At 39.5% G+C, this 27473-nt stretch overlaps 1 protein-coding gene across 10 annotated transcripts in view; it reads left to right on the plus strand.

The window, feature by feature from the left end:
- Window positions 1-27473, plus strand: part of LOC149150458 (uncharacterized) — a 405388-nt gene that overhangs the window by 303401 nt on the left and 74514 nt on the right. For 5 of the 10 annotated variants that reach the window (XM_089440913.1, XM_089440910.1, XM_089440911.1 and 2 more), the window contains one exon: window positions 3678-3788. The exons of the other annotated variants lie outside the window; for them this stretch is intronic. In XM_089440913.1, coding sequence (XP_089297039.1) covers window positions 3678-3788 — 111 coding nt within the window. The remainder of the gene's footprint in view (window positions 1-3677; window positions 3789-27473) is intronic. 10 annotated transcript variants of the gene reach the window in all.

A 27473-nucleotide genomic window follows, 5' to 3' on the forward strand; every position in this document is an offset into this window, starting at 1 on the left:
CTCCTCGCGCGCAATGGGTTAGTCAACCATTTGGGTTGATTAAAAAACCGTTACCCCGACCATTTAAACCAACCCCGATACAATTAAAAACATTATTTATTTGTTTCGGCCCTGCAGCATAACGTTCCGCCAAGTTCACTTCTCGTCAGCCGTCCGATCTCCGACTATCCATCCAACGGTCGGCAATCAATATCGCGACCCCCATTTTGACCGCGCTTTAACCCGCGGGGAATTGCGGTTTTGCTCCCGTACCTCTGCCACGTGTTGCTCGTTTAAACTGCTCGCTCACCTCCGGCCCAATACCGCTTGACCCTGAAAGCAGTGCGGGCAAAACCGCTTACCGCCCTCCGCTGATGTCACCTGCCACGTCATCTGCCCCTATACTCCTGCTGACATCATCCGTACTGCTTACGTCATCCACCCATCAAATCAAAAAAATCCCGCCAAAACTTCATTTTGTCAAATAAATGGGTAAATTGTCATTTTGCTATATTTTTCTGCATATCGCGCTCTCGTGCAAACAACTATCTGCTCCAGTTTCAGTCGCTACTTGACCAGAAAAGGCTACAGCGACGAGCTCCTCCGCCTGTCAACCGACCCTCCAGTGTACGGTTTTCCTCCTCAATTACAGGTACCTTTTCAGCTATCTCAGAAGCCATGAATTGGTGCGTTGATTGCCAGGACTTCTCAGCAATCTCCACAGAAAGATCTGAAAGTTATGAATTAGAAGGCGCAGAACAACCTCCAATGTCCCAACAACAGGGATTCATCCTACTGCGTGGTTACCGTGGGAAAAAGGGAGATTTTGGGCTAAATACCGGACATAGATGAACAAAGATCACAGTCAAAGAGTGTCAGAGAAGAATTAAAGAGCAGCAGATTAGTATTAAAGAGTGTCAGAGCAGAATTAAAGAGCATCAGATCAGAATTAAAGAGTATCAGATCAGCATTAAAGAGTATCAGATCAGCATTAAAGTGTGGCAGACCAGCATTAAAAGGTGGCAGATCATAATTAAAGAGTATCAGTTAAGACAGGCAGCCAGCGCAGAGTTATTGAAGGAGACTAGCTGTTTCCATTTTTCTTGTAAACTATTTTTTGTTAAACCTAGATATTATCTCATAGTTGTTATGAGATATTTGTTTTACAATTCTGAGCATAAATACCCCCTCCATTGGAGTATTGGGGGTGGATTTTCTAGACTTTGCTGTAATATTGATTTTTGGAATACAAAGCTGTTGGAATCCACTGTTGCATAGCCTACTGGATGAAGAATTGAAGCAGAGGACTTGTCACAGATTTCTTGAATCAACCACTGGATCAATAAGTCCTCTATATTTTGTGTTTTAAAGTTTTCTTGTTTATTATATCATCCGTGTTTCATAATCTGAATGATAAAGAAAAGATTAATTTTAGAATTTGCTTGATTGCACTCTGTTTTCAGTCATTATTTTTCTCTATGTTTTCTTCAGAATTAGGATAAGCAGTGAACTCTTAATTGCTCCTATTTCCTGATTCTTTCATGTTGATTATTTGTTAAAGAATACTTAACTGCTCCTTATCAGTAATCATCCATTTTCCCTCTTTCAATAGGTTGAAGGATTCTTAACTGCCCTTCACCCATTTGAGCCCATTCTATCTGTGTCAAGTCTTCATTTGTTCTCTGTTTGACTACCTTGCTCTGTGAAGCCATCCTTTGTTAAGAAACCAAATCCAGAAAGCCATCTTCTTTGACTCCATCAGCCCAATGGACTGAACTACTCTGTCTTACCTCTCTGTTCTATTGAATCTCACCACCCAAACTCAAACAAAACTCTTGAACTTCATAACTAGCCTAATACCTTTAAAAACAAAGCTAAATCATAAAGAGAGAGCCCTCTCTGGATACAGATTGGCTAGATTCTGTATCTAAAAGATTGGTCTGTGGTTACCTCAGCCTCCTTTCCCCTTCTTACAACTTCTGGGAAAACCTGAGTGATAACATCAATGGCGACTCCATTGGGGAGCTGAATAATTTGTTTGTTACTACTATTTTCTGTATAAGCTACAGATGGAGCCTGAAGTTAGCCAGGTAGCCTTTGAAATGCTTTTGCTTTGCAATTGCAGAAGTAAATGAATGCTACTTCAGTCTATCTCCGGTCTAGCTTATAGATTGGACAGTTGGTTTCAAATACTTGATCAGTTCCTCTTGTCAAATAAAGTCTTTAAGAAAGTTTAAATCTCATATCTAAAGCCTCTTAAAGAAATCATAGAAGTTGTTTTGAAAAGTCATAAAAAATCGAAATAATCATAAAATACTCAAAATTTGGTTTCCTGGAGAACTAAACCTTTTCCTCAGAACTGTTTTACAGGTTTAGATCTGATCTGTGATGGTGGACAGGGATCAGACACACAAAGGTTAAAAATCATCCACCTGGCGACTCCACATCAATTTCACAACTAAGACTCCACTGGAGGGACGAACCTGAAAGAACAATACAAAAAGATCAGGCTTTTAACTTAGATTGTTATCCAAGACCTTATGTTCTTTCTAAATTGATAGAGTTTTCCAATGTATATTGTATTTTAGAATTTTTTTTATTAATTTTTGAGTATTTTCTTTTGAAAATTGTAAATAGATATCATCCTTTTGAAACTTATGATGATCACTTTCCAATCAAGAAGCCTCAAATACTCAAGACTCCACTACTAAAAGAATCCAGAGTTGTTGAGAACCTGTGGTGACCCAATTTTAGCATTAAGTGTCTTCAAGATGAATTTAAAAAATCAACGCATGTATGCTCCTTTGGACAGGTCAAAAATTCCAGGTTTTCCAAACCCTTTGCCCAAATTTGATTGGTCAAGAAATCTTCCATTGTTTAAAGATGAAATAGGAGATGATGCTGCTTTACATTTATTAAAATTTCATATGCACATTCGAAAGTTTAAAGTCAAATTCCATGAAGATTGTCTTATGAAAATATTTATGATAACTTTAGAAGAAAAAGCTAGATCTTGGTATGAAAATTTACCTGCCTCTAGCATATGTTCTTTAAAGCAGTTTCATGTTACATTTCATGAAAAATACAAGAAAAGATATTCATCTCCACTGCTAATTCAAGACTGCTGTGACAATTTTGAAAGTTTTATTCAATATCTTGAAAATTACTATGATGATGATGATAATCAGTTCATGGATCATGAAATATTAGAGGTCTTAGAAAAAAAGCCTTTTCAAAAAGTGGAAGCCTTGCTCTAATTATCTTCCCCTCAGAAAGAAAAAGATGATGTATGTTGTTCAGAAACCCATGAAGTTTCCCCACAGGAAAGAAATCTTGCAGCACTACAAACTAATCAGAATAAAGAAGAAATGCAGTTCCCTGAAATTGCTCAAGTAGGAAATAATAATGAAAAGCAACAACAATCCAGAGATCTGGAGGTAGAGGCAATAGAGCTTAAAAATATTGAACCACAAGCCAATCTTCAACAAATGGTGGTTTCTTCAGAGATTAAAGAACAGTCAAAATTATTTGATGAAAACCATGTCACAAATTTTCTTTCCTTGCATGCAAATGAAATGAGACAACATACTTTGATAGATCATCATCTTTCATCTAAAAATAATGAGAGTTTGCAACTCCCTTGCAAGCTTCTATATGACAAAGACAATGACGAGGATTTTCTTGTTGTATGTGATAAGGTTGTTATATTTGGGGAAGATGAAGAGTATTTAGAGTACTTGGATACAGTGGAGAATAAAGAGGAGAAACGATTGGCCAATCACTTAAATCAAGTAGCAGTTTGGAATGAGGTTTGTTTTCCTGATACCAATCATCCAGAAGATCTTATATGGCAGGATTACCATTATCCTTTGGCCAATATATTGCAGCCATCAGTGCAAGAAGAGATTAAGAATCATGAACAAATTTCTGCTAATTCCAACTACCATAGATCAGAAGATAGATTTATAAAGCAATATGTGGAGGAGAAAGCTCTTGATCTAATGTGTGTGTTTGATGACATTGCTTCTTTTGATGATTTGCCCAAATATGATCAGTATGATGATAATTATGTTCTTCAAATCCAAACTAACTGTATAGAGCAAATAGAGGCTAGTTTGGGGAATAAGGACATCCCGTTTCACCAACTTGAGAATAGTGATCAGCTTGTTCATTTCAGCTATGAAAGTAAGGAAGAAAATGCAGAAAATTTGGAAATAAGTGAAACTTCTTTACCTCTTTGTTTTGAATCATGTAAAATTTTTAAAGAAAAGGAGGAGTAGCTTGTAGAAATCTATGAAGTTCCATTTGAACCTATATGTAATAAGTTGCAACAATCCTTCCAAGTTCTTTATGATCCAATAGCTGACAGGTTGGATGATGAAAGTAATCATAATTTTTCTCCATTAACAGACTATGAGGGTCAAAATCAAGATGATAATGGTTTTACAAGACAGACATTACAATCAGTAGAAATATCATCACAAAGAACAGTTGAAAACATGCAGGGTGATAAAGGTAAAAGTGATATTTCAATTTCATGGCAGGTAGGCTATCCAGAACATTTATATAGTTGTTTGAATTAGCTCAAGAATAGTGTATATATTTTACAAGATCCTTTTGTACAGTTTCTAGATTCAGCAAAGGAGATCAGGAATTTCCTTATCTTCTCAAAGGTTAACAAAGCTATATTTGATTGCAAGATCTCAATTTTAAACACTAACAAGCACAAGCAATAAAGGTCACTAATGTATATAATGCTTAAGTGGTTGCATTGGTTGTTTCATTTTACCTAACCAACAGTCAAAAAGCTGATTAGAGTAAGTAGGTAGGATTTCAGTTTGATTTAATTCAGTTTTAGTAGATTATGAAATAAATCCTTAAATATTTGAATCCAATCAAAAGGCCCTAAGATCTTGATGATTTACTAATTTGGTTTGAAGGTTGCAGCACCTTTTGGTTTCAGGTCAGATCTCAAGTTGTGCAGGAGAAGGTTAAGAAGATTTTGATAAAAAGACCAAGGCTAAAAGTTCCTACCCAAGTGACAAGGTGCTCAAGTAGGATTCAAGGAGGAAGAATAAATGTTTAAGTGTTGATTGGACAGTAACTTGTTGGAGTTGAAGCCCGAAGTGAAGGCCCTAAGCCCCAGAAACCTTACTGTCATATATACAATAAAGCAACTAGCTGAAGGAGATTTTAGAACACAGTCTAAGTTATTCAGAAGGCCATCTGACCTGCTGTTCTTGACTTTCCACCAGGGAAAGCCATCCCCAAGTGGAGCCATTGTTATGCTCCTATTCCAATAGGTGTCATATTTCATGATTGACTTGATGAGCTCTGTAATATGTTCATCCCTTTACTTGTTGCAAAGGTTTTCCATATTATCAACAAATCAAAATATGTAAAAAATGTAAAGAGGGTATGCCCTAAAAGAAAAATCAAAGGGTAAAAAGAATAAAATGGTCAAAAAAGTGAAAGAAGTGAACCCCAAATAAAGAAAGACTAGGAAAGTGTGCAAGTCCAAAATGCCACTACTTTTTCATTTTTCTGTAATAAGCATTGTGTGCAGCTTGTTAATTTATGCCACAATTGATGAATGGCCAAACAGCTTAATCTTGGCTGGTTCATATTTGAATTTCCTGTTTTAGAGATAGAGAATAAAATCTGACCAAACTGTTTAATCTTGGCAGATAAGTAGATAGGTAGAGTAAATAAAAAGGAGCTCAACAGTTAAATCTGAGTCCTTGGATGTAATAAGTGCAGACTTAGGTAGGCTTGCCATGCAAAGAAAAGAAAAGTTGACGAGGGTTTGCCAGTCTAAGTGCACCCGAAGAAAGAAGAAAAAAATGCTAGGCTAAAGTAGGCAGGATAGGTAGTTGGTGTTGCAGAATGATAGTTATGATGGATAATGTTTCAAAGATGTGTTAACTTTCACTTCTATCACAAGTGCAAGGCAGAAATTATTCTTGATGCAGCTTAGGCGAGGTAAGGTTGAATAACTAACTCCCCTTCATACTTCTCCCTAAATCATTTACTAATTTACCCCCTAAAATGTTAAGAATCTGTTCTTAATATCACTAAAAAACCATTCATTTCATTTCATAAACTCATTTCCTTAAGTAAATCCCTACTTTACTTGGGAAAATATATAAAGTCACCTCAAAACCCCTTTTTTTCATCCTAAGCCTAAGTTTAACTACAAAAGCCAATTGTTTTTAACTTAGCGCTTATTTTCAATTCATTGTCATATTAACTTTTAATGCTTATTATATAATTCCTTTACAATATACCCTTCCCCGTATTATGTAAATACATTAGAAAACCCCAAAAAATATATATCCCCGCCCCGGTCGCATACGACCATAGTCACTATATAAACATGGATTAATAAGTTTATCTGGAACTTGTTAAGAACCTCCCCCCGTGAAATGGGTTAGTCAACCATTTTGGTTGATTAAAAAACCGTTACCCCGACCATTTAAACCAACCCCAATACAATTAAAAACATTATTTATTGTTTCGGCCTCGCAGCATAACGTTCCACCAAGTTCACTTCCCGTCAACCGTCTGATCTCCGACTATCCATCCAACGGTCGACAATCAATATCGCGACCCCCATTTTGACCGCGCTTTAACCTGCAGGGGATCGATGGTTTTGCGCCAGTACCTCTGCCACGTGTCACCCGTTTAAACTGCTTGCTCGCCTTCGGCCCAATACCACTTGACCCCGAAAGCGGTGCAAGCAAAATCGCTTTCCGCCCTCCGCTGACATCATCCGCTGACGTCATCTGACCCACCGCTGATGTCCCCTGCCACGTCATCTGCCACATCATCTTCCCTCGTACTCCTACTGACGTCATCCGTACTGCTTACGTCATCCACCCATCAAATCAAAAAAATCCCGCCAAAACTTCATTTTGTCAAATAAAAGGGTAAATTGTCATTTTTGCTATATTTTTCTGCATATCACGCTCTCGTGCAAAAAACTATCTGCTCCAGTTTCAGTCGCTACCTGACCAAAAAAGGCTACAACGACGAGCTCCTCCCCCTGTCAACCGACCCTCCAGTGTACGGTTTTCCTCCTCAATTACAGGTACCTTTTCAGCTATCTCAGAAGCCATGAATTGGTGCGCCGATTGCCAGGACTTCTCAGCAATCTCCACAGAAAGATCTGAAAGTTATGAATTAGAAGGCGCAGAACAACCTCCAATGTCCCAACAACAGGTATTCATCCTACTGCGCAGTTACCGTGGGAAAAAGGGAGATTTTGGGCTAAATACCGGATAGAGATGAACAAAGATCACAGTCAAAGAGTGTCAGAGCAAAATTAAAGAGCAGTAGATCAGAATTAAAGAGTGTCAGAGCAGAATTAAAAAGCAGCAGATCAGAATTAAAGAGTATCAGATCAGCATTAAAGAGTATCAGATCAGCATTAAAGTGTGGCAGACCAGCATTAAAAAGTGGCAGAGCATAATTAAAGAGTATCAGTTAAGACAGGCAGCCAGCGCAGAGTTATTGAAGGAGACTAGCTGTTTCCATTTTTCTTGTAAACTATTTTTTGTTAAACCTAGATATTATCTCACAGTTGTTATGAGATATTTGTTTTCCAATTCTGAGCATAAATACCCCCTCCATTGGAGTATTGGGGGTGGATTTTCTAGACTTTGCTGTAATATTGATTTTTGGAATACAAAGCTGTTGGAATCAACTGTTGCATAGCCTACTGGATGAAGAATTGAAGCAGAGGACTTGTCACAGATTTCTTGAATCAACCACTGGATCAATATGTCTTCTATATTTTGTGTTTTAAAGTTTTCTTGTTTATTATATCATCTGTGTTTCATAATCTGAATGATAAAGAAAAGATTAATTTTAGAATTTGCTTGATTGCACTCTGTTTTCAGTCATTATTTTTCTCTATGTTTTCTTTAGAATTAGGATAAGCAGTGAACTCTTAATTGCTCCTGTTTTCTGATTCTTTCATGCTGATTATTTGTTAAAGAATACTTAACTACTCCTTATCAGTGATCATCCATTTTCCGTCTTTCAATAGGTTGAAGGATTCTTAACTGCCCTTCACCCATTTGAGCCCATTCCATCTGTTTCAAGTCTTCATTTGTTCCCTGTTTGACTACCTTGCTCTGTGAAGCCATTCTCTGTTAAGAAACCAAATCCAGAAAGCCATCTTCTTTGACTCCATCAGCCCAATGGACTGAACTACTCTGTCTTACCTCTCTGTTCTATTGAATCTCACCACCCAAACTCAAACAAAATCCTTGAACTTCATAACTAGCCTAATACCTTTAAAAACAAAGCTAAATTATAAATAGAGAGCCTTCTCTGGATACAGATTGGCTAGATTCTGTATCTAAAAGATTGGTCTGTTGTTACCTCGGCCTCCTTTCCCCTTCTTACAACTTCTGGGAAAACCTGAGTGATAACACAACCAAAGGAAACAGTTCTTTATCATATGTCGGATAATTCATTACTGCCTTAGAAAAAGTTTCTGAATGAAAACAAATTGGTTTCCCTATTTGAAGTAAGACTGCACCCATTGCATAACCACTAGCATCTGTTTCAATTTCAAATGGCTGTTGAAGATCTGGTAAAGCTAAGATTGGTGCTATGACAATTTTTTGCTTAAGTGTATCAAAAGATTTTTGTTGTTTTCCTCCCCACTGAAAGGGAACTTTAGAACCTGTTAAAGCATGTAACGGTGATGCAATCAAAGAAAACTGAGCAATAAATTTCCTCCAATACTGAATTGCACCTATAAAACTTCTAACTTCAGTGACATTCGGTGGTCTTGGCCACTTAACAATCACATGGATTTTAGCTGGATCTATTTTCAAAATTCCACCTCCAACTATGTAACCAAGATAATTCAGTCAAGTTTTCCCAAACTCACATTTGGAAAGTTTAAGATACAATTTTTCCCTGTGCAACACTTCAAACACCTGCTTAACATGCCTAACATGTTCTTCCATACTGGAACTGAAAATCAGGATACCATCTAAGTAGATTATGACAATTTTATCAATGTATGGGCGGAATACATCATTCATAACTTGCATGAAAGTTGCTGGAGCATTACACAAACCAAAAGGCATTACTAGCCATTCAAATAGTCCCTGCCTAGTTTTGAATGCAGTTTTCCAGATGTCATTTTCTGCAATGCGAATTTGATGATATCAACTTCGCAAATCTAACTTAGTGAAATAAACAACATTTTTTAGTTGATCAAGTAAATCATCTATCCTGGGAAGAGGATACCTGTTTTTGATTGTGATTTTGTTTAAGGCCCTAAAGTTGACACACATTCTCCATGTCCTGTCTTTCTTAGGAACCAAAATTATGGGTGAGCCACATGGAGATGAACTGGGTCGAATAAAACCTTTTTCAATCAATTCTTGGATTTGTTTCTTTATTTCTTCGTTCTCTATAACTGACATGTGATACATTCCGATAATAGGAAGAGGGGCATCAAACATCAACGATATCTCATGTTGTATATCCTGTTTAGGAGGAAGATGTTTTGGTTCTTTAAGTAGACCTGGAAAAGATTCTACCACTTTAACCAAACTATCTTTAAACTGAGACTCACAACTTGAAAATCATTCTGTCGATCCTTATGTTGTTCTTTTACAACCATGAGTACATATTTCTTACTTGAACTTATTAATCGCTTCATCTGATTAACTGAAACTAAATCCAAGTGTGATTTGAGTTTATGTGCCCTGACAATATATTCAATCCCATCTTTCTTAAGGTGATATTTATGCTCTTTCCTATGAAACACTACATCACGATCATAGAGATAAGGACTTCCTAGCACTACTCCACATATGTCTGCTGGAATCACATCTAAATCCACTTCATCAATGTAATTAGTTGTGATGACAAATTTTAACCAACACTGCTTTGTGACATTAATCTGAGTTTCTTTATTTAGCCAACCTAATGGGTATGGTCTTGGATGATTCTGTGTCTCCAAACCCAATTTCTTAACTAAATCTTCAGATATTAAATTTTCCTGTGATCCATTGTCAAATAATGTATCTATTTTCTTGTGCTTAGAAGTTATCCTTATATGAAATAATTCAACCCTTTTATCTTGATTCAGATGATTTATGTTTGAAGAAGGTGAAGAAGTACTAGAACTTGAACCAGTGTCAGAAGTTTTACTTGTCGAAACCATTGCGGTTATTTTCCCTTCATCACCTGAGTCGGAGCCCAAATCTTGTTGGATCACTGCATTAGCCTTTTTTCCACCTTTCTTCTTCTGGAACTTATTTGGTTCGATTTCTGGGTGAAGTTTCCAACATTTGGATTCATCATGTCTGATCCTCTGGCAATGAGTACAAGTAGGTCTTTCACTTTCCTTTTGAGCTGTCGCTGATCTCTTTCCCTTCAAATTGCTCTTCCTCTTGCTGTCTTTTGAATCCTTGATTTCCAACTGCTTGGATGTTTTCGGTGAAAACTTGAACGGTCTACTACTTGATTCAATATGTATGGCTTGAACACACACTTCATCAAAGTCATCAGGATTAAACATCAATGGTGTATGCAGTAAATATGAATGTATACTGCCAATGTATTTTAATAAAGTTTCACGTGTATCCAATGGAATACCAAGCACCAAAGCTTTCTTCCTGAACTCCTGAGTAAACTCCTGAACATTTTGCCCTTTACCTTGCCTCAAATGCTGCCAATCAATAACAACTTGCTGCATGTATCCTAATGGATAGAATTGTTTCCTGAGAGCTTTTAAAAATTTAGACCATGAAGAGATGACTTTACCTTTCCGCTTTACATCTATTTGAGTTTTACTTTCCCACCAGATTAAAGATGTTCCCCCCATTCTAAGTGTAGCTAATTGAATTTTTGTTTTTTCATCAGAAATGTTCTGAATACGACAATACACTTCTAACTGCTTAATCCAGTTATCTAACTTTTCAGGATTCATTTCGCCATCATAAATAGGTAGCTCAAATTTTACATCAAGTTTCAAAAGAGATGATTTCTTAGGTTTCTTTTCTGTTTCAGAATTTGAACTGGAAGAAGAAGAAGAAGAAGATGATGATGGAGATGATGGAGGAGAAGGAGGTTTATCAGCCTTGCCTTTTCCCTTGTCCTTCTTCGATGTCTTTGAAGAAGAAGCTGCATCTCTCGCCTTCTTATCTTCATAGAGTTCTCCCAACATCTGCTGCATGCTCAAAAACACTTGCTGAAACTGTTCCTCGCTCATCTTCACTTCAGGAGTTTCACCTGCATTAGATACTGTCAATGTTGATTTATGAGCGACTTTTCGCTTTCCAATTTCTGGATCGAACTCCTCAAGTGTTCCTTCTCCACGTCGCAACCTTGACCTGGTTAACATTCACTGACAAAAATTCTACAAAACACAACCTGCTCTGATACCAAATTATATGATCTGACATTGATCATAAACAAAACTGAAGTAGAATTGATTATTTGCCAACAATGAATTGATCGTTAAGTGCTGAATGTGGAGGACTGAAGGAAAGCAGTTGATTGAAGACTTAATCAAGAACTTAAAAAACATAGTTAAACGTGAATTTGTAGCAAAAATAGAGATAGAAGACAACAAACATTGATTACGGAGTTCGTCCCTAATGGACTACGTCTCCGGGTCCGCTTTATTAGGATTGATCGAAAGAGGTCTTTTACATAGCAAAAACACCAGACTGAATGTGCACGCAGGCACTTTTGGTCTCTGTCAACAGAAAGCTCTCTCCTAGCTTTCCAACGTCTGTCTCGGTTCCTAATTTTGCCTCCGGACGACCAAGATACATTGAAAACAAAACTGCCTCTCTCTCTTAAAATCTGAGTACAAGTCTTCAAAACCTCTAATTCCTTTCACCATGAACAAAACGTTGAATTTATAGTCTTTTAGATGCATTTGAGGCCCTGATGGCTAAAGATGGCATGTATGTGCTTGATTAAAGGTTGAGGGTTATAGTCTTGTCACTTTGTGACACTTAATGACCTAGTCACATGGTGGGTACATTAAAATTAGAACAAATCCGCAACAAAAATCCAAAAATATACTTCGGATAAAACAATAATTTCAATGTTTTGTAAACAACGCGGAAAAGCTTGACTGTTGGCATGTGATCGGGCGGTCTAACCCCTGGTGGCCACTTGGTAGAACAATCCGGCAGTTCTGGCTAATTGCGCGGTGACTCTTGTTCACATGGTGGGTACATTAAAATTAGAACAAATCCGCAACAAAAATCCAAAAATATACTTCGGATAAAACAATAACTTCGATGTTTTGTAAACAACGCGGAAAAGCTTGACTGTTGGCATGTGATCGGGTGGTCTAACCCCTGGTGGCCACTTGGTAGAACAATCCGGCGGTTCTGGCTAACTGCGCGGTGACTCCTGTTCACATGACAACTGTTTGCAGTGGCGGTTGTGGTTTTCCTGACTATGCGGCTTCCCAATCCGCCCCAACTCCGACTGCTCACATGTCATAACCTCTGACGGTTACAACCTAATAGTTCCGCTGCGGTCTAAACTGCGGTGATTAGACTGCCTAACTATCTCTGCGTTCACTTGCTGCGATCCCGCTGCAGTGATGACCCGCGGTTAGGGACTGTATTGTTTTGCATTGATTGTAATATATGTTTTATACATAGTCCGATAGGTTTAGGTCTTACGTTTATAACATAGGTTTTGCATTAGGTTTAGAACATAGGTTTTTCATCACAACCTTTGCACTAGGACTTAGGATTGTGTAGTTTAGGCTTTTAAACTTAGTGTTTTAGAGCTTTGCTTAGGATTTAAACCTTTTTACATCACCATAATAAAAAAAACCCATTACAATGATATCATCACATTATGACAATAATCAACAAAAACCATGACGATGACCTAGAGTATATCCACCATGAAGAGGTAACCAACACCCTGAAGAACTGAAGAACACTGGCGAAGCTGACGAAGCTGAAGATGAATTGGACTTCCTTGTCGAACTGATCGGACCTAAGATCCTCTTAGATCATCACATGTAAAACCATAAAAGGTACGCAATTATACTCACAAATTTTCCGTGAAATTACTGCAATTATACTCACAAATTTTCCGTGAAATTACTTTCTTTCAATCCCAAAAAGACATCTCTAATACATAAACTAGTCTTCAATGGCAATAACTCCACAAAAGATCGCACCTCCACAAGCAGTGAGTAGCAAAGGCTAAGCTAAGCTCTCTCTAGGGAGATTGAAATCCAGAAAAGTTATGATGAACAAATGAATGGAGTGATTCTACTTTTATAGGAGGTTTATCACAAACATTAATCCAACTAAAAGCCCCTAAACAAGTTTGATTTTGAGTAGACATAAAGTAAATGTCTTACAAGCCAACCCAATAGCTCAACAAAATAAAATATGCCACTATTCTCCCACAAGTTTGAGCTGAAATCCTTATCTAAGCATGGCGTAATGCCATTTTTGGGCTAATAAGGCTCCAAAAGTGTAATACAAGGGCTAGATGCATCTCCAACCATCATGATCAACCATGATTGAAAATGGATCCTCAAATCATGCCTCAAAACATCTCCATGTGTCCAAATGCTAGCCTCAGTTGCTTTGTGTCATCTCCATGGGTGCCATCTAGATAACATGGTGTACTTTCTCTTAGTGTTGGGTCTCCATGAGGTAATACAAGCACTCCCTAATCATCTCGGGGATGATCATCATTATTTGAGCTCTGGATCAAGGCATGCCCATCACATAGTGTCAAGGACAACTTGGGGTTGTTGCCTCAAAATCTAGTAGGCCTTGTGAGAAGCCTCACAATGCAAGGGCTAGACCCCAATGCAACAACGAGGTGGTTGGCACTATCACCACAACATTCTGCCTCCCACTCTTTAGTGGAATTTCACCACACGAGAGGCTTCTTGCTATAGATCACCTAAAGGTATTCTATGTTGATGGGATCAAGGTGATGCTTAAGAGACTTGATCAAGGTACTTCTCACTTGGAACTAGGCATAATTCTTTTGTATAAAGGAACAACGTACCTATGAAGAAGCCTAAGAAATAACACTTAGATCCTAGGGTTTCAGGATTTAACTCAACAATGGTACACCTAGGCATACAAGCACAGAGAAAAGGTTTGGTTGGAAAGATGTGATCAATAAATGGAGTGACAAACATTTAAGTAGCCCTAACTTGAAGCCTTTTGTTGAACTAGGGTTTTAAAGAGACCTAAATTACCTAGGGTTGATGATGCCAAACCTAATTAGGAAATTCACTAAGGGAAAGGTTAGATTTTGAGTTAGCAAGGTCAAACAAGGTGGAAACCAACCAAATAGCTCCAATGTTGTCTTAGAGCAAGCCCTAGTTGAATCCGACCCTTGCCCTAACCCTAGCGGCTTGCCTTGAAGGGTTGAAAAGAGGAAAAAAAGAGGTAAAAGATGATTTTTGAGAGGTTTTGATCATCAAGAGAGGTGCTAGTGCCTTTTCCCTATTTGGGTGATGGATTCTTAAGAATTTTAACTATAGGAATGTCAAATCATTGAAGGGAGTAAGGGGGAAAACCCCAGTTTTTACTTGCTAACCCTAGCTATCATTTTATGAGAGGAGAAATTCACTAGAAAAAGGTTCTCTAGGAGGCTTTTTAGGGAGTTCAAGGATAAAATATTAAGCATGCAATAATTAACAAGAATTTCATATAAACATATGCATTTAGATAAGGAAAATGGAAAACCATGAAAGATATTCAATAGAGTACTCAGAATATGTCCATGAACATGCCTTCTTTCAATCCCAAAACAATGTTTCCACCACAACAACTAGTCTCCAATAGCCAAAATCCACATAAGATCACATCTCCACAAGTAGCGAAGTACAACAAGCAAGTCAAGTCTCTTCTAGAGAGATCAAAATCCACAAATGCGATGATGAACAAATGATAGAGGTGATCCTCTATTTATATGAGGTCTATCACCTCTAATTATTGAATAAATGTCCCTACACAAGTTTGATTTTTGAATAGCCATTAAGTAAAACTGGGTTGCAAGCCAACCCACTAGCACAAAAACGAATATGCCAATATAAGCCTACACATTTGAGCAGTAAGTCTTTAAAATGGATGACGTAATGCCCTTTTAGGGCTCAAAATGCTCCATCAATGCACTAGAAGGGCTACAAAGGTCTCCAAACATCATGATCATCCTCCATTTGAGGAAAAAGTCTTCAAATCAAGCCAAAGCATCTCCATGCATCCAAAATCTAGTTGTGTGTGCCTTGCGTCATCTTCACGGGTGCCAACTAGACAATATAGTGCTCTCTCTCTCTAGCGTTGAGGCTCCATCAGGTGAAACAAGCCCTCCTAGATCTTCTTGGGGGATGACCATCCTCATCTGTTCTTTGTAGATCAAGGCATGCCCATCAAGTAGTGTCAAGGCTAGCCTGGGGGCATGCTGGGTCCACTGGTACATCATCAAGAATCCTCCACGCCAAGCAAGAGAGGCCTAACATTCTAGCATTCGGGGGTGCTTTAGGGTATCCATCAATTGCTCAGATATGAAAGTGCCCATTTCTTTGCTATAAAGGGGCAGCATGCATCTGCTAAATCATCATGCTCACTGGGAGTGTAATATGGCTTGGGCATCATATCGAGCAGGGTGCCCTCAAGGTCTCAACTGCTCTGAACCACCTAGCATAACCATCTCAAACTCAATTGAAAGCAACCATTCATTAGAGACTAAGAACTCAATGCATCTAAGTGGACCATACTTAAGTATTAAGGGCATATTAATACTTCAAACCGGGATCACCTTCAAATATTTAACTAGACCAAGTCCCGTAAAAAGTGTTCCCTACCTTTGTAGGGGTGGCTAAGTAGTCTAGTCTATTAGGTGTTTCCATCCCCCAAGGGGAGGTGGCATTTCCAAGGTCAACCCTTCAATTCATAGCTATTAGTGAGAATCGATGGCAATGGAGGGGAAGGACTTCATGGCTTCTCAGGTGAAAGTCAGCATGGCCCCAACCAAAGTCCTTCATGGCTTCTCAGGTGAATTACATCAATCTCCTCTAGTCAAATTAGCATGACCTAACTAAATTCCTTCAAGGCTTCTCAGGAGAAGATCTTTCCAATCCTGCAGCCGCCTTAGGCCATTCTCCCCAGGTCAAATTATCATGACCCAGCCAAATCAACATAGCTACTCAGGTGAATGTATCCATCTCCCCTGGTCAAATCAACATGACCCAACCAAATCAACATGGCTTCTTTGGAGATGATATGCCCGATCCTACAAAGACATCAACTCTCTCTCTTAATGAGGGAGAGATTCTACGTCACATCAAGCTTATTTATGAAGTATGCAAACGTTGCTCTCGATAGAGGCTTGGTGAGAATGTCAACAATATGCTCGTTTGTGGATATGTACTAGAGCTTCATTGCTCCTCTTTGCACCATGTTTCAAATGAAGTGATATTTGATCTCAATGTGCTTTGACCTGATCAAATAGCCTTGTAAGTAGCTTCCGAAGCCACACTGCATCTTGACTTGTGGCACTGGCTATGATATACCCTAATTCTACTATACTGAGTTTGACAGAAGTTTGCTTCCTACTAAACTTGGATATCATATCTGATCCCAAGCTAAAGAAACACCTTGAGGTGCTCTTTCTGTCCTTTACATTCCTGGCCCAATATGAATTAGTATAGCCCTACAACCTCACTTCACTTCTTGAGACATATCTCAAGCCATATTCAACTGTACCACACAGGTACCTCAACACATGCTTTGTTGCAACCTAGTGTATTTGCCTCGGCTCAACCATATACTTTCTCAGGTTGTTTACTCCAAAGCAAATATCAGGCTTGGTGTTAACCAGGTACATCAAGGATCCGATCAATTGCTTGTACATTGTGGGATCCACCGAATTTGAATCTGAAGCAAAATCACTCAGCTTCTTCAGATTGGTCACCATAGGGGTAGCCATGGACTTGTAGTCAATCATACCGAATCCCCTCAAAATATGAACAATGTACTTCTCTTGTCCGAGGAGGATCTCATAAGGTCTCAACCACTCCTCCAATCCCATGAAATAATGTATCAAGCCAAGATCCTTCATCTCAAACTTCTGAGGCCAACTCCCTCTGACATTGAAGCATCCTTCATCTCAAACTTCCGAGGCCAACTCCCTCTGACACTGAAGCAAATCCTTCTGTAGTAATCCAAGCTGCTCCCTTTGTCAGGTAAGCAAGCCCTTCTTCCACCACTGCTTCCTCTGTCACTGAAGCATACTCTGTTGTCTAACATGGTCTCCTCATAGAAGGCATACAGTTCCTAGAGACCTCTTGTCTCTAAGCATCTTGTCTGACAATCTCAACCCATGACATTCTCTTGGAAGGCCACTCCTTCAATTCTGCTTGACTGTCTACTTCCTCGGAACTGGAACCTCTTCCTCTCATCTGGGATGCTCCTAGATGTCCTAACAATTTGTGCAATCCTCCCTCTCGAACATCAATCACTTCCTGTTGAGTCTATGATCGAGCCCATAGGCCATACAAGAACCTGACCATCTAGAGATTGGAGCAAAAATCTCCTTATAGTCCACTCCCTCTTTCTGGGAGAACCCTCTTGCCACAAAATTTGCTTGTATGTTGCCATCTGATGTGTGAATCATCGCCTTGGTAGCCTCCACAATGGATCTATTCTTCCTTTCCCCATTCAGGAGGCCATGGAAAAGAAAGAAAAAAATCATAACCAAGCAAAATACAAGGACAAGAGGCTTACTAAAAAATAAAAGTAATAATAATAATCAAGGGAGAAAAAATATAAAGTACTTATCTCTTGATCTGAGGATTGTAGGGAATTGTCAACTTCCTCTCTAACAAATTTGTAAGAGAGTCTTAGAAGCCTGTCATATGCCTTGTCCACAAACCAAACATCACTATTATTGGTAATAGTTTCTAAAGGAAAAATTCCTTTTACTTTGCCTGAGGTGGATGCCCATCATCATCATCAGCATCAAGATTGGTTGTTGATGCATGCTGCTTTCCCTTCTTTTTCTTCTTAGGACACTAGGAGGCATAGTGTCCAAAATCATGACAAATGAAGCACTTGACCTTTGACATATCCTTCTTCTTCTGATCCTGAACAAGAGCGGGTCTTCTACTTGTATTCTTCTTATCAAACTTTCCAAAGTTCCTTCTTCCTTTCCCTTTCCTTGTGTGAGCTAGAAGGGCTCAAGTTTCTTCATCCCACGAATTTTGCAAGCTATTCCTAGAAAACAATCTGGTCTTCCCTTGGGCACAATCAATCCATAGCTTATCAAACTTGGGCAGTTTTTCTCACGCACAAATTTCCTAAATAAATGGCTCCCATGGGGGAGGGAATCCATTGAGAGTCACTTTAACAAGCTCTGTATCATCAATGGTATTTGTAATGGCTACATGCTCATCTCTGATTTGGGAGACTCTGATAAGTTACGAGACAATAGAATCTGATCTAGTGATCATGACACTACGAAGACGATTTCTCAGGTTAACTTCCTGCTAGTGTTGTTGCTCTCATACAATCCTACCATAGCATCATATACTTTCTTGGCAATCTTCAATGCAACAACATGAGGGATCAAGTGGTTCATTATGGAATCTACCAAGATTCTCTTAGTCTTGGCTTCATTCTTGTTATACTTGGCTTTCTCCTTAGCTCCCCCTGTCTTTGGAATAAATTTCTCCACATGATCTTGAAGCTCATTCTCTTCCAAGATAAGGAGTATCCTAGTCTTCCAATATCTGAAGTTGATGGCACCATCTAACTTATCTTCAACTCTGAGACTTGGTGCCATTTTGACAAGAGATCCAAAAATCAATCACGCTGTTGAACACTTGTCTCTTAGCCTAACTTCAATGGATGCTCTTTTAGTAAAGCTATGATACCATGTTGAATTATCTATAACATGTACAATATGAATATAAAGCTATTTTCTGCTAGATAATTACTTCCTAGTGATTTTTCCTCATGCCATTGATATCATTGAGCAATTACACTTAAGAAAATATCAACAATAAATGCAACGAAAATAGTAAAGATCATAGAAATACAACCATGCATGATAGAGAGAATATTTTTACCTATGAAAGTTGAAACCCAACCTTGGGAGAAAACCCAACAATTTTTCGTTTAGGAGAAATTGTTCTTCAAAAAGTTTTACGAATCCAATTTGTTTAGAAATTTGTGCCAATATCCAAGTCAAAATTATGAGTCAAACCTAGTCAATCTTAAGTAAGTCAGTACTAGTCAAAACTAGTCACAACAATAAAAAAATAACACTTGGTCAAATTGCTTCCTGTGGTCAACTTCGGCCTTGTGGTTAGCCCACACGTGCAGCCCTGCAGCTGGGTAGACTGAGATCAAATCCACACATGCGGAATGTGGTCAAGTTTGCGGTGAAATCCTCGGTCAACTACGGTCAAAATTGAGGTAAAACTAATTAGTCTTCAAACAGTCCAGTCAACACTGGTCAAACTCACGTTGTCTCCTCACATGTGCGGCCAAGAGAGAAATAAAAAATGAAGAAAGGATGAACACCAAAATTAGATTTCTCCTTTCTTAGACTTGCTCTTGCTTGGTGGAGAAAATGAAATGTCACATCATCTATATATACCAATGTTTTAAAAACCGGAATTGGTGACTGGACCGGTCCACCTAATGAACTGGGTTTCGAACCAGAACTGGTCGAACTAGGACTGGTCAGGTCTAAACGAACCGGTTTTAAAAAATACATTAAATAATTAATTTTTAATGAAAAAACACTATTTTTGAGATTTAAAACCATGATTCCAAGCCAATAGAAACAAAATATGCAAGGTTTGCTCATCTATATACCATGTAAAGGTGAATATATCAAAATGGCATCGAGTGCAATACATATCTGCAACAAAATACATAATCAATGAGGCTCTAAATGGCCTCTAGAGTCCAAAAACAATGCTCTAAGCTATGGGGTCACTGACCTACTACAAGTCTACATATCAGTGATCAACAACATGATCACTCCACATCATGATCAAACTAATCACCACTACTAGACAAGAGATCATCAACATGAGCTACATAAATAATATGGCTCAGAGTTTAAGGACTCCTAAAACTCCTCTACAACATTAGTAGTAGTAGCAAAAATAGACATCAAAACTACAAATCACTGATCAACATGGTCACTCATGAAACTCATCATTGATTCAACGCTACTTGAAATACACAAACATCATCAACAAGAGATACATAAACATCATCTAGCTCAAAGTCTTTAGACTTGGATTGCTCAACCTTATAACATGATAGAAATTGAAAAGGTTTAACATGCCTAACCAATGATTTTGGTTTGAGTGAAGGATTCATCTCCTCAACCTTATAATGTGGTAGAAAAAGATTGCATGCCTAACCAGTTGTTTTCCTTTGAGTGAAGGGTGCATTCTTGTTAAGGACATGGTAGAGGAGTTCAACAATCAATATCACCAACATCAACAAAGTTCAACAATCAATGCCACCAACATCAAGGTTCTTAAAGGGCTTCACGCTCTTGATCAAACGCCAATCTCATATCGTCATGCATGATAGAATCCTAAAAACCATTAAGTCTGTTGAATTTTGAGTGAAATCTAAAATTCTAGTTTCTCCATATGAAATCCAATGGGGTCGAAACCACTCTCAAATATCCTGAGTCATTTCATGGTAATGTTAAAAATTTAAGTAAAAGGATGAAAAGGAAATGTCACTTTTACTTTAAGAATTTAACATTACCATTAATTGCCAACATTGCTAGGGTTGAGATGTGTCAAGAAAATGAGAGGGTAGGCATGTTTTCTTTGGAGGGACTATTTTTTAAGGAAACCAACACCAAATTTCCCTCAAAACAGTGTCAAAACTCAAAAAAATACATTTTGTGGGGTTTATGGTTGCCCCGGCAATAAACCAACTGGTTTATGATGGAACCGACTGATATGACCATGAACCGACCAGTTAGGACCGATTTTTCTCATTTTTTGGCGAAGGGAGGGGTCAAACAGGGTTTTTTCTGCTGGTTTGACTCGGTGGGCTAGTGAATCGGCCGGTTTGATCGGTTACAGGTTCAAATTGGCCGGTTTTTAAAACACTGATATATACTAGTCGAACGGGGTGAAGTAACCCAAGGGACATGTCCCTTCACCCTCCTGGGCCGACTTGATTCTTTTGGTTTAACTTAACATTCAAAAATCAAATATTTATTTTAATTCTTCATCATTCTTTGTTAAATTATGGTATGTTCTATGCTTAGAGCAATTTACTTCAAATCTTTTTATTAGCCACTGTTTAGCAATTACATAAACATAAAGTAAAGTGCAAATAGAACATTAAACGATCGACAAAAAATAAGCCAAGACAAGAGACACAAGATATGGCAGCTAGCCAGGGACAAACCCCAATGCGGGGAAACCCTTTGATCAATTCTTCTTTAATCTTCAATAGTTCAGTAGAGAGAAATAGTATAATTCAGAATTCTGTGATTTTATAACAACAGCAGCAAACCCTAAATCAGCAAAGTCAAACTTGGTCAAAATAGCCCTGGATTGACTTTTAGTCAACTTGAAGAACTCAGTCTTCAACAGCTATCTTCAGCAGCCCAAAACAATCCACAATAATTAGTCAAAAGTTCAGCAATTTGCAGTCAGCCCTAACTAGTCAACACTGGTCAACTTTCAGGTCAACACAGCCCCTAAAAAGTCAGCGCAGGTCTTCCCTTGGTCAACGCTCCATAAAACAACCCAGCATTTGGTCAACGCAGCCCTAGAAATGTCAACGCTGCCCAGAAAGTCAACGCTTCCCTAAATGTTGCCCTAATTCAGTCAACGCTGCCCTAATTCGTCCTTCTTCTTGCACGTGTGAGAGAAGCTGCCCTAATTCGTCCTTCTTGCTTGCCCAATAAGATGAGGAGAGAGAAGATGAGTTGATAATGAATCAACCTCACTTGTACTTATATGATTTGCTGGGCATGTGTGCCACACATTTAGCTGCTGGTCGACCTTGACAATTTGTCAAGTAAATACAAATAAATTCATATCTCCATAAATACTTGTCGGAATCGAATGATCTTTAGATCAATCCTACACCTCTCGACAAGAGGAATCTAGGAAAAATATCAACTGCCATAAATAAGGTGACTCACATGGAGTTTGGCCCTAGTTGCCAATTTTAACACTCCCTCTCAACTAGGGAGAACTCCATCTGCTAATCTGTCTGACCGTCTGTCCTATCCCTGCCATCAAATGCACTGCCTTGCACTACTTGGCTCTGCTTTGCTTTGGTTTACTCTACTTTGATCTGCTGAACTATGAAGAAGAAGAAATGATCGAGGATGTACCATACCATCCTCCACTGATCTGAAATCAGTCTCAAAGTGTGTCATACCACTCTCACTGATCCCAGATCAATATCATTGATCCCAGATCAATGGAGGTCATCCTAGCATAGTGAGTACGGTAGATACAACCATTCGTCCATCCATAGTACTACTAATGGTCCCTAACCCCATTTCCCTACTCATTGATCAGATGAGAGGTACTTTCCATGAGTCCCAGACTGCATGGGTAGGATGCCTCGACAGGAGAACTAATCATCCTGTCCACCGGAGAATGAATCATCTTGTCCAACAGTCACCATAGGAGAATGAATCATCCTGTCCAACAGTCGCCATGGGAGAACTAATCATCTTGGCCCACATGAGAACTAATCATCCTGGCCCATAGGAGAACTAATCATCCTGTCCCAAAGTCGCCACGGGGTGTCACAGGGGAGGGTGAGTCGCCCTGTGGTCGTCGCTCCAAGAAGTACCTCATGCCCCCTTGGAGCTTCTATAGCTCAATGTATGCATCATACATGACCCTCATAAGAGGGTCTCTCAACGACACCAAGTTGTTTTCGGAAAGTCAAGAATTTGACCTTTCTTAGGGGCTTCGTCAAAATGTTGGTGACTTGTTCATTTGTATCGATATGTTGGAGCCTTATTGCTCCCTGCTGCACCATATCCCAGATATAATGGTACCTGATATCAATATGCTTGGAGCGATCATGAGATAAGAGATTCTCTGATAAACGAATCCCGCTCTGGTTGTCACATAGGATCACGGTGGTATCCAATGTAAATCCAAACAACTCACTGAAGAGCTTCTGTAACCAGACAGCCTCACAAGAGGCCATAGTAGCGGCAATGTACTTTAGATGAGGAGAAAGAAGTTGAGTTGAGATGAGATGAGTTGATAATGAATCAACTTCACTTGTACTTATATGATTTGCTGGGCATGTGTGCCACACATTTAGCTACTGGCCGACCTTGACAATTTGTCAAGTAAATACAAATAAATTCATATCTCCATAAATACTTGTCGGAATCAGATGATCTTTAGATCAATCCTACACCTCTCGACAAGAGGAATCTAGGAAAAATATCAATTGCCATAAATAAGGTGACCCACATAGAGTTTGGCCTTAGATGCCAATTTTAACACTTCCTCTCAACTAGGGAGAACTCCATCTGCTAATCTGTCTGACCGTCGGTCCTATCCCTGCCATCAAATGCACTGCCTTGCACTGCTTGGCTCTGCTGAACTATGAAGAAGAAGAAATGATCGAGGATGTATCATACCATCCTCCATTGACCCGAAGTCAGTCTCAGAGTGTGTCATACCACTCTCACTGATCGCAGATCAGTATCATTAATCCTAGATCAATGGAGGTCATCCTAGCATAGGGAGTACGGTAGATACAACGATGCGTCCATCCATAGTACTACTAGTGGTCCCTAACCCCATTTCCCTACTCATTGATCAGATGAGAGGTGTTTCCCATGAGTCCCAGACTGCATGGGTAGGATGCCTCGACAGGAGAATTAATCATCCTGTCCACCGGAGAACAAATCATCCTGTCCAACAGTCGCCATAGGAGAATGAATCATTCTGTCCAACAGTCGCCATAAGAGAACAAATTATCTTGTCCAACAGTCACCACGGGAGAACTAATCATCCTGGCCCACAGGAGAACTAATCATCCTGTCCCAAAGTCACCATGGGGTGTCACATGGGAAGGTTGAACCTTTCACTTTGTACTTAGTGCACCACCAGGGGAGGGTGAGTCGCCTTGTGGTCGCATGTCGCTCTAAGAAGTACCTCGTGCCCCCTTGGAGCTCCCAGAGGTCAATGGATGCATCATACATGACCCTCATAAGAGGGTCTCTCAACGACACCAAGTCGTTTTTGGAAAGTCAAGAATTTGACCTTTCCCGGGGGCTTCGTCAAAATATTGGTGACCTGTTCATCTGTAGTATGTACTGATATGTTGGAGCCTTATTGCTCCCCGTTGCACCATATCCCGGATATAGTGGCACCTGATATCAATATGCTTGGAGCGATCATGAAATACGAGATTCTCTGATAAACGAATCCCGCTTTGGTTGTCACACAGGATCATGGTAGTACCCAATGTAAATCCAAACAGCTCACTGAAGAGCTTCTGCAACCAGACCGCCTCACAAGAGGCCATACTACAACAATGTGCTCTGCCTCGACGGTGCTCAAAGCCATCGACTTCTGCTGTCTGCTCATCCAGGATATCGAGGCAGATCCCAAAGTGAAACAACACCCGAAAGTGCTCTTTCGGTCCACCACACTGCCTGCCCAATCAGCATCAGTATATCCATGTAGTCTCACATTTCTGGCAGTGTATCTCAACCCATGAGTGATTGTGCCACGAAGATATCTCAACAAATTCTTGGCACCAATCCAATGTGTGTGGTGAGGCTCAACCATATGTTGACTCAACGTGTTGACTGCAAAGCATATATCCGGATGTATGTTCACTAAGAACATCAATGCTCCGATGAGTTGACAATACTCGGTAGCATTTTGTAAAACAGTTTCAGCAGCACTATCGCTTAAATTCTTGAAGTCAAGCTCCATTGGGGTAGTCAGGGGCTTGTAGTCCACCATACCAAATCTCTCCAATATCTTCACCACATATTTTCCTTGAGATAAGAAAATCTCCCCTAGTTTTTGCCAGACTTCCAGTCCTAGGAAATAGTGCATCAGTCCTAGGTCCTTCATCTCGAACTCGGAAGCCAACTCCCTCTTACATTTGAGAATGAAAGGGTCTGCACCTGTTAGAAAGAGGTTGTCAATGTATAGCACTAGTATGATATGCTTGTCATCTTCAACCTTAAAGTAAAGGTTGGGGTCGGCTTCACTCCTAGTGAATCCCAACTTCATCAAGTAGCTATCGATCCTCTCATACCATGCTCGAGGTGCTTGCTTCAGCCCATAGAGGGCTTTCTTCAACCTGCACACATGAGATTCCTAGTCATGAATCTCAAATCCTTCGGGTTGTTCCACATAGACTTCCTCTTTGATCAAACCATGAAAGAACTAATCATCCTAGCAAAGCAGCAAGGGCTATGATCAAGCGGATGGTGGTGTATCGGGCAACATGTGCAAATATCTCGTCATAGTCTATACCTTCCTTGTGAGAGAAGCCACGAGCGACAAAACGAGCCTTATACTTTTTAGCGCTTCCATCAACTCCATGCTTTATCTTGTAAAGCCATTTCGAAGTGACAACGACTTTGTCCTGGGGTCTGGGGACCACATCCCAGACATTGTTTTTCATGATGGACTCATATTCCTCAGTCATAGCATCCTTCCAGACTTGATGCTTGACAGCTTCTGCAAATGATGAAGGCTCATTTTGGATGATCGTGCTCATGATGGTCAAGTATCCCTGATACCTGGCCAACTTCTTACTTTCTCGGAAAGTCCCTCTGGGTGCAATGTGTCCTTCAGCATCATCAAGTGTCCCCCTAAGCCATGAAGGCCTCTTCCTAGAAGAGGAAGGCTCTTGCGGAGGGGGATCAATAGGATCCATAGGTTCTTCCACATCGGGCATCGTCTCATCTTCCTTTTCCTCCGGTTTCCTGGTGTCGACTTCTTTAGATTCCCTTAGAGTAGGAAGATTGTCAACTTTGCTAAGAGCCATATCTTCGTCAAAGGTGACATCATGGCTAATCTCGACTTCTCTTTGACCAACCACATAGATTCTATAGCGCTTAGTATTTTCACTATAGCCCACGAAGATTCCTTTCTTTTTAGATGCACCCAATTTATTCCTTTTCTCTTTCAGCACATGAAAATATACAAGACTTCCAAAAATTCTAAAATGAGATACGTCAGGTTTCTTACCAGTGAACATTTCTTCGGGAGTCTTGGAACCCAATGCTTGATGAGGGCATCAGTTTTGCACATATATAACGGTATTCGCAGCTTAGGCCCATAGAAACTTTGGAAGTCTTTGATCATGGAGCATAGCACGAACAACTTCCACAATCGTACGATTCTTCCTTTTCGCCACACCATTTTGCTTAGGAGTATATGGTGTTGTAATCTCCCTCTTAATGCCAACCTCTTTGCAAAAGTCATGGAACTCATTGGATTCATACTTAGTCCCATTATCAGTCCTTAAGATCTTGATCTTCTTTTCGGTTTGATTCTCAGTCAAGGCTTTGAAGTGACGAAACCAAGAGAACACTTCATCCTTCTTTTTCAAGAAGTATATCCAAGTCTTGCAAGAATGATCATCTGTAAAAGTGAGGTAATATAAATGTCCTCCTAAGGAGTTCACAGGCATCATACCAGATATGTCTGAGTGAACCAACTGTAATATATTGGAGGTCTTGCTTTGGCTTGAGGGGAATGGTCCCCTTTTGAGCTTTTCTTCGACACATCCTGGACATACACCTTCTTGCTCTAATTTGAACTCGGACATCCCAGTCACCATTTTTTTGACATCGGGTAGAGCTTTATAATGAAGGTGCGAAAACCTCCAATGCCATAGTTCGGATTGAAGAGATGTGTCACAAGGCATGACACCCAGCGGACTTCCTCCAACTTGATATAATGAATCAACTCGAAACCTAGGAGTGAAAGCATCTTTAAAGTTCTTTTTCTATACACGTACCTTGGCATCGATGAAGGCCACCTTGTAGCCTTTGTCTTCCATTGCCGAAATGGACACCAAGTTCTTTTTGAGATCAAGTACATATAGGACTTCTTGTAAATGAATTGTATTTCCTTGATTCAATTGAAGAGTGACATTCCCTACGCCTTTCACAGGATATTTTGAGTTGTCCCCAAGAACAATTTCTAGGTTGGTCTCCTTCTCTATCAGATTAGAGAGAGCTTCTTTGTAACCAGTGAAGTGCCTTGAGGCACCACTATCAATAAGCCAATTTCCCAGCGAGTCTGGGGGAGCAGTAGTAGAGAGGGCCGCTGGTAGATAATATTCATCTTGCTTATTGTTAACAACGTTAGATTCATACCTGGAGTTTCTTGCCTTCTTGAAGGGTTGACCTCTTTCTTGATTTCCAGCATTCCTTTTACCTTTGCCATTGGACCTGCCGTTCCTTTGATTGCCTTGAGAGTGATTTTG

The sequence above is a fragment of the Pinus tabuliformis genome, chromosome 9 (genome assembly GCF_031772625.1).
Source record: "Pinus tabuliformis cultivar Carrire ecotype Pingquan chromosome 9, CPIR1, whole genome shotgun sequence".
Taxonomy (NCBI): domain Eukaryota; kingdom Viridiplantae; phylum Streptophyta; class Pinopsida; order Pinales; family Pinaceae; genus Pinus; species Pinus tabuliformis.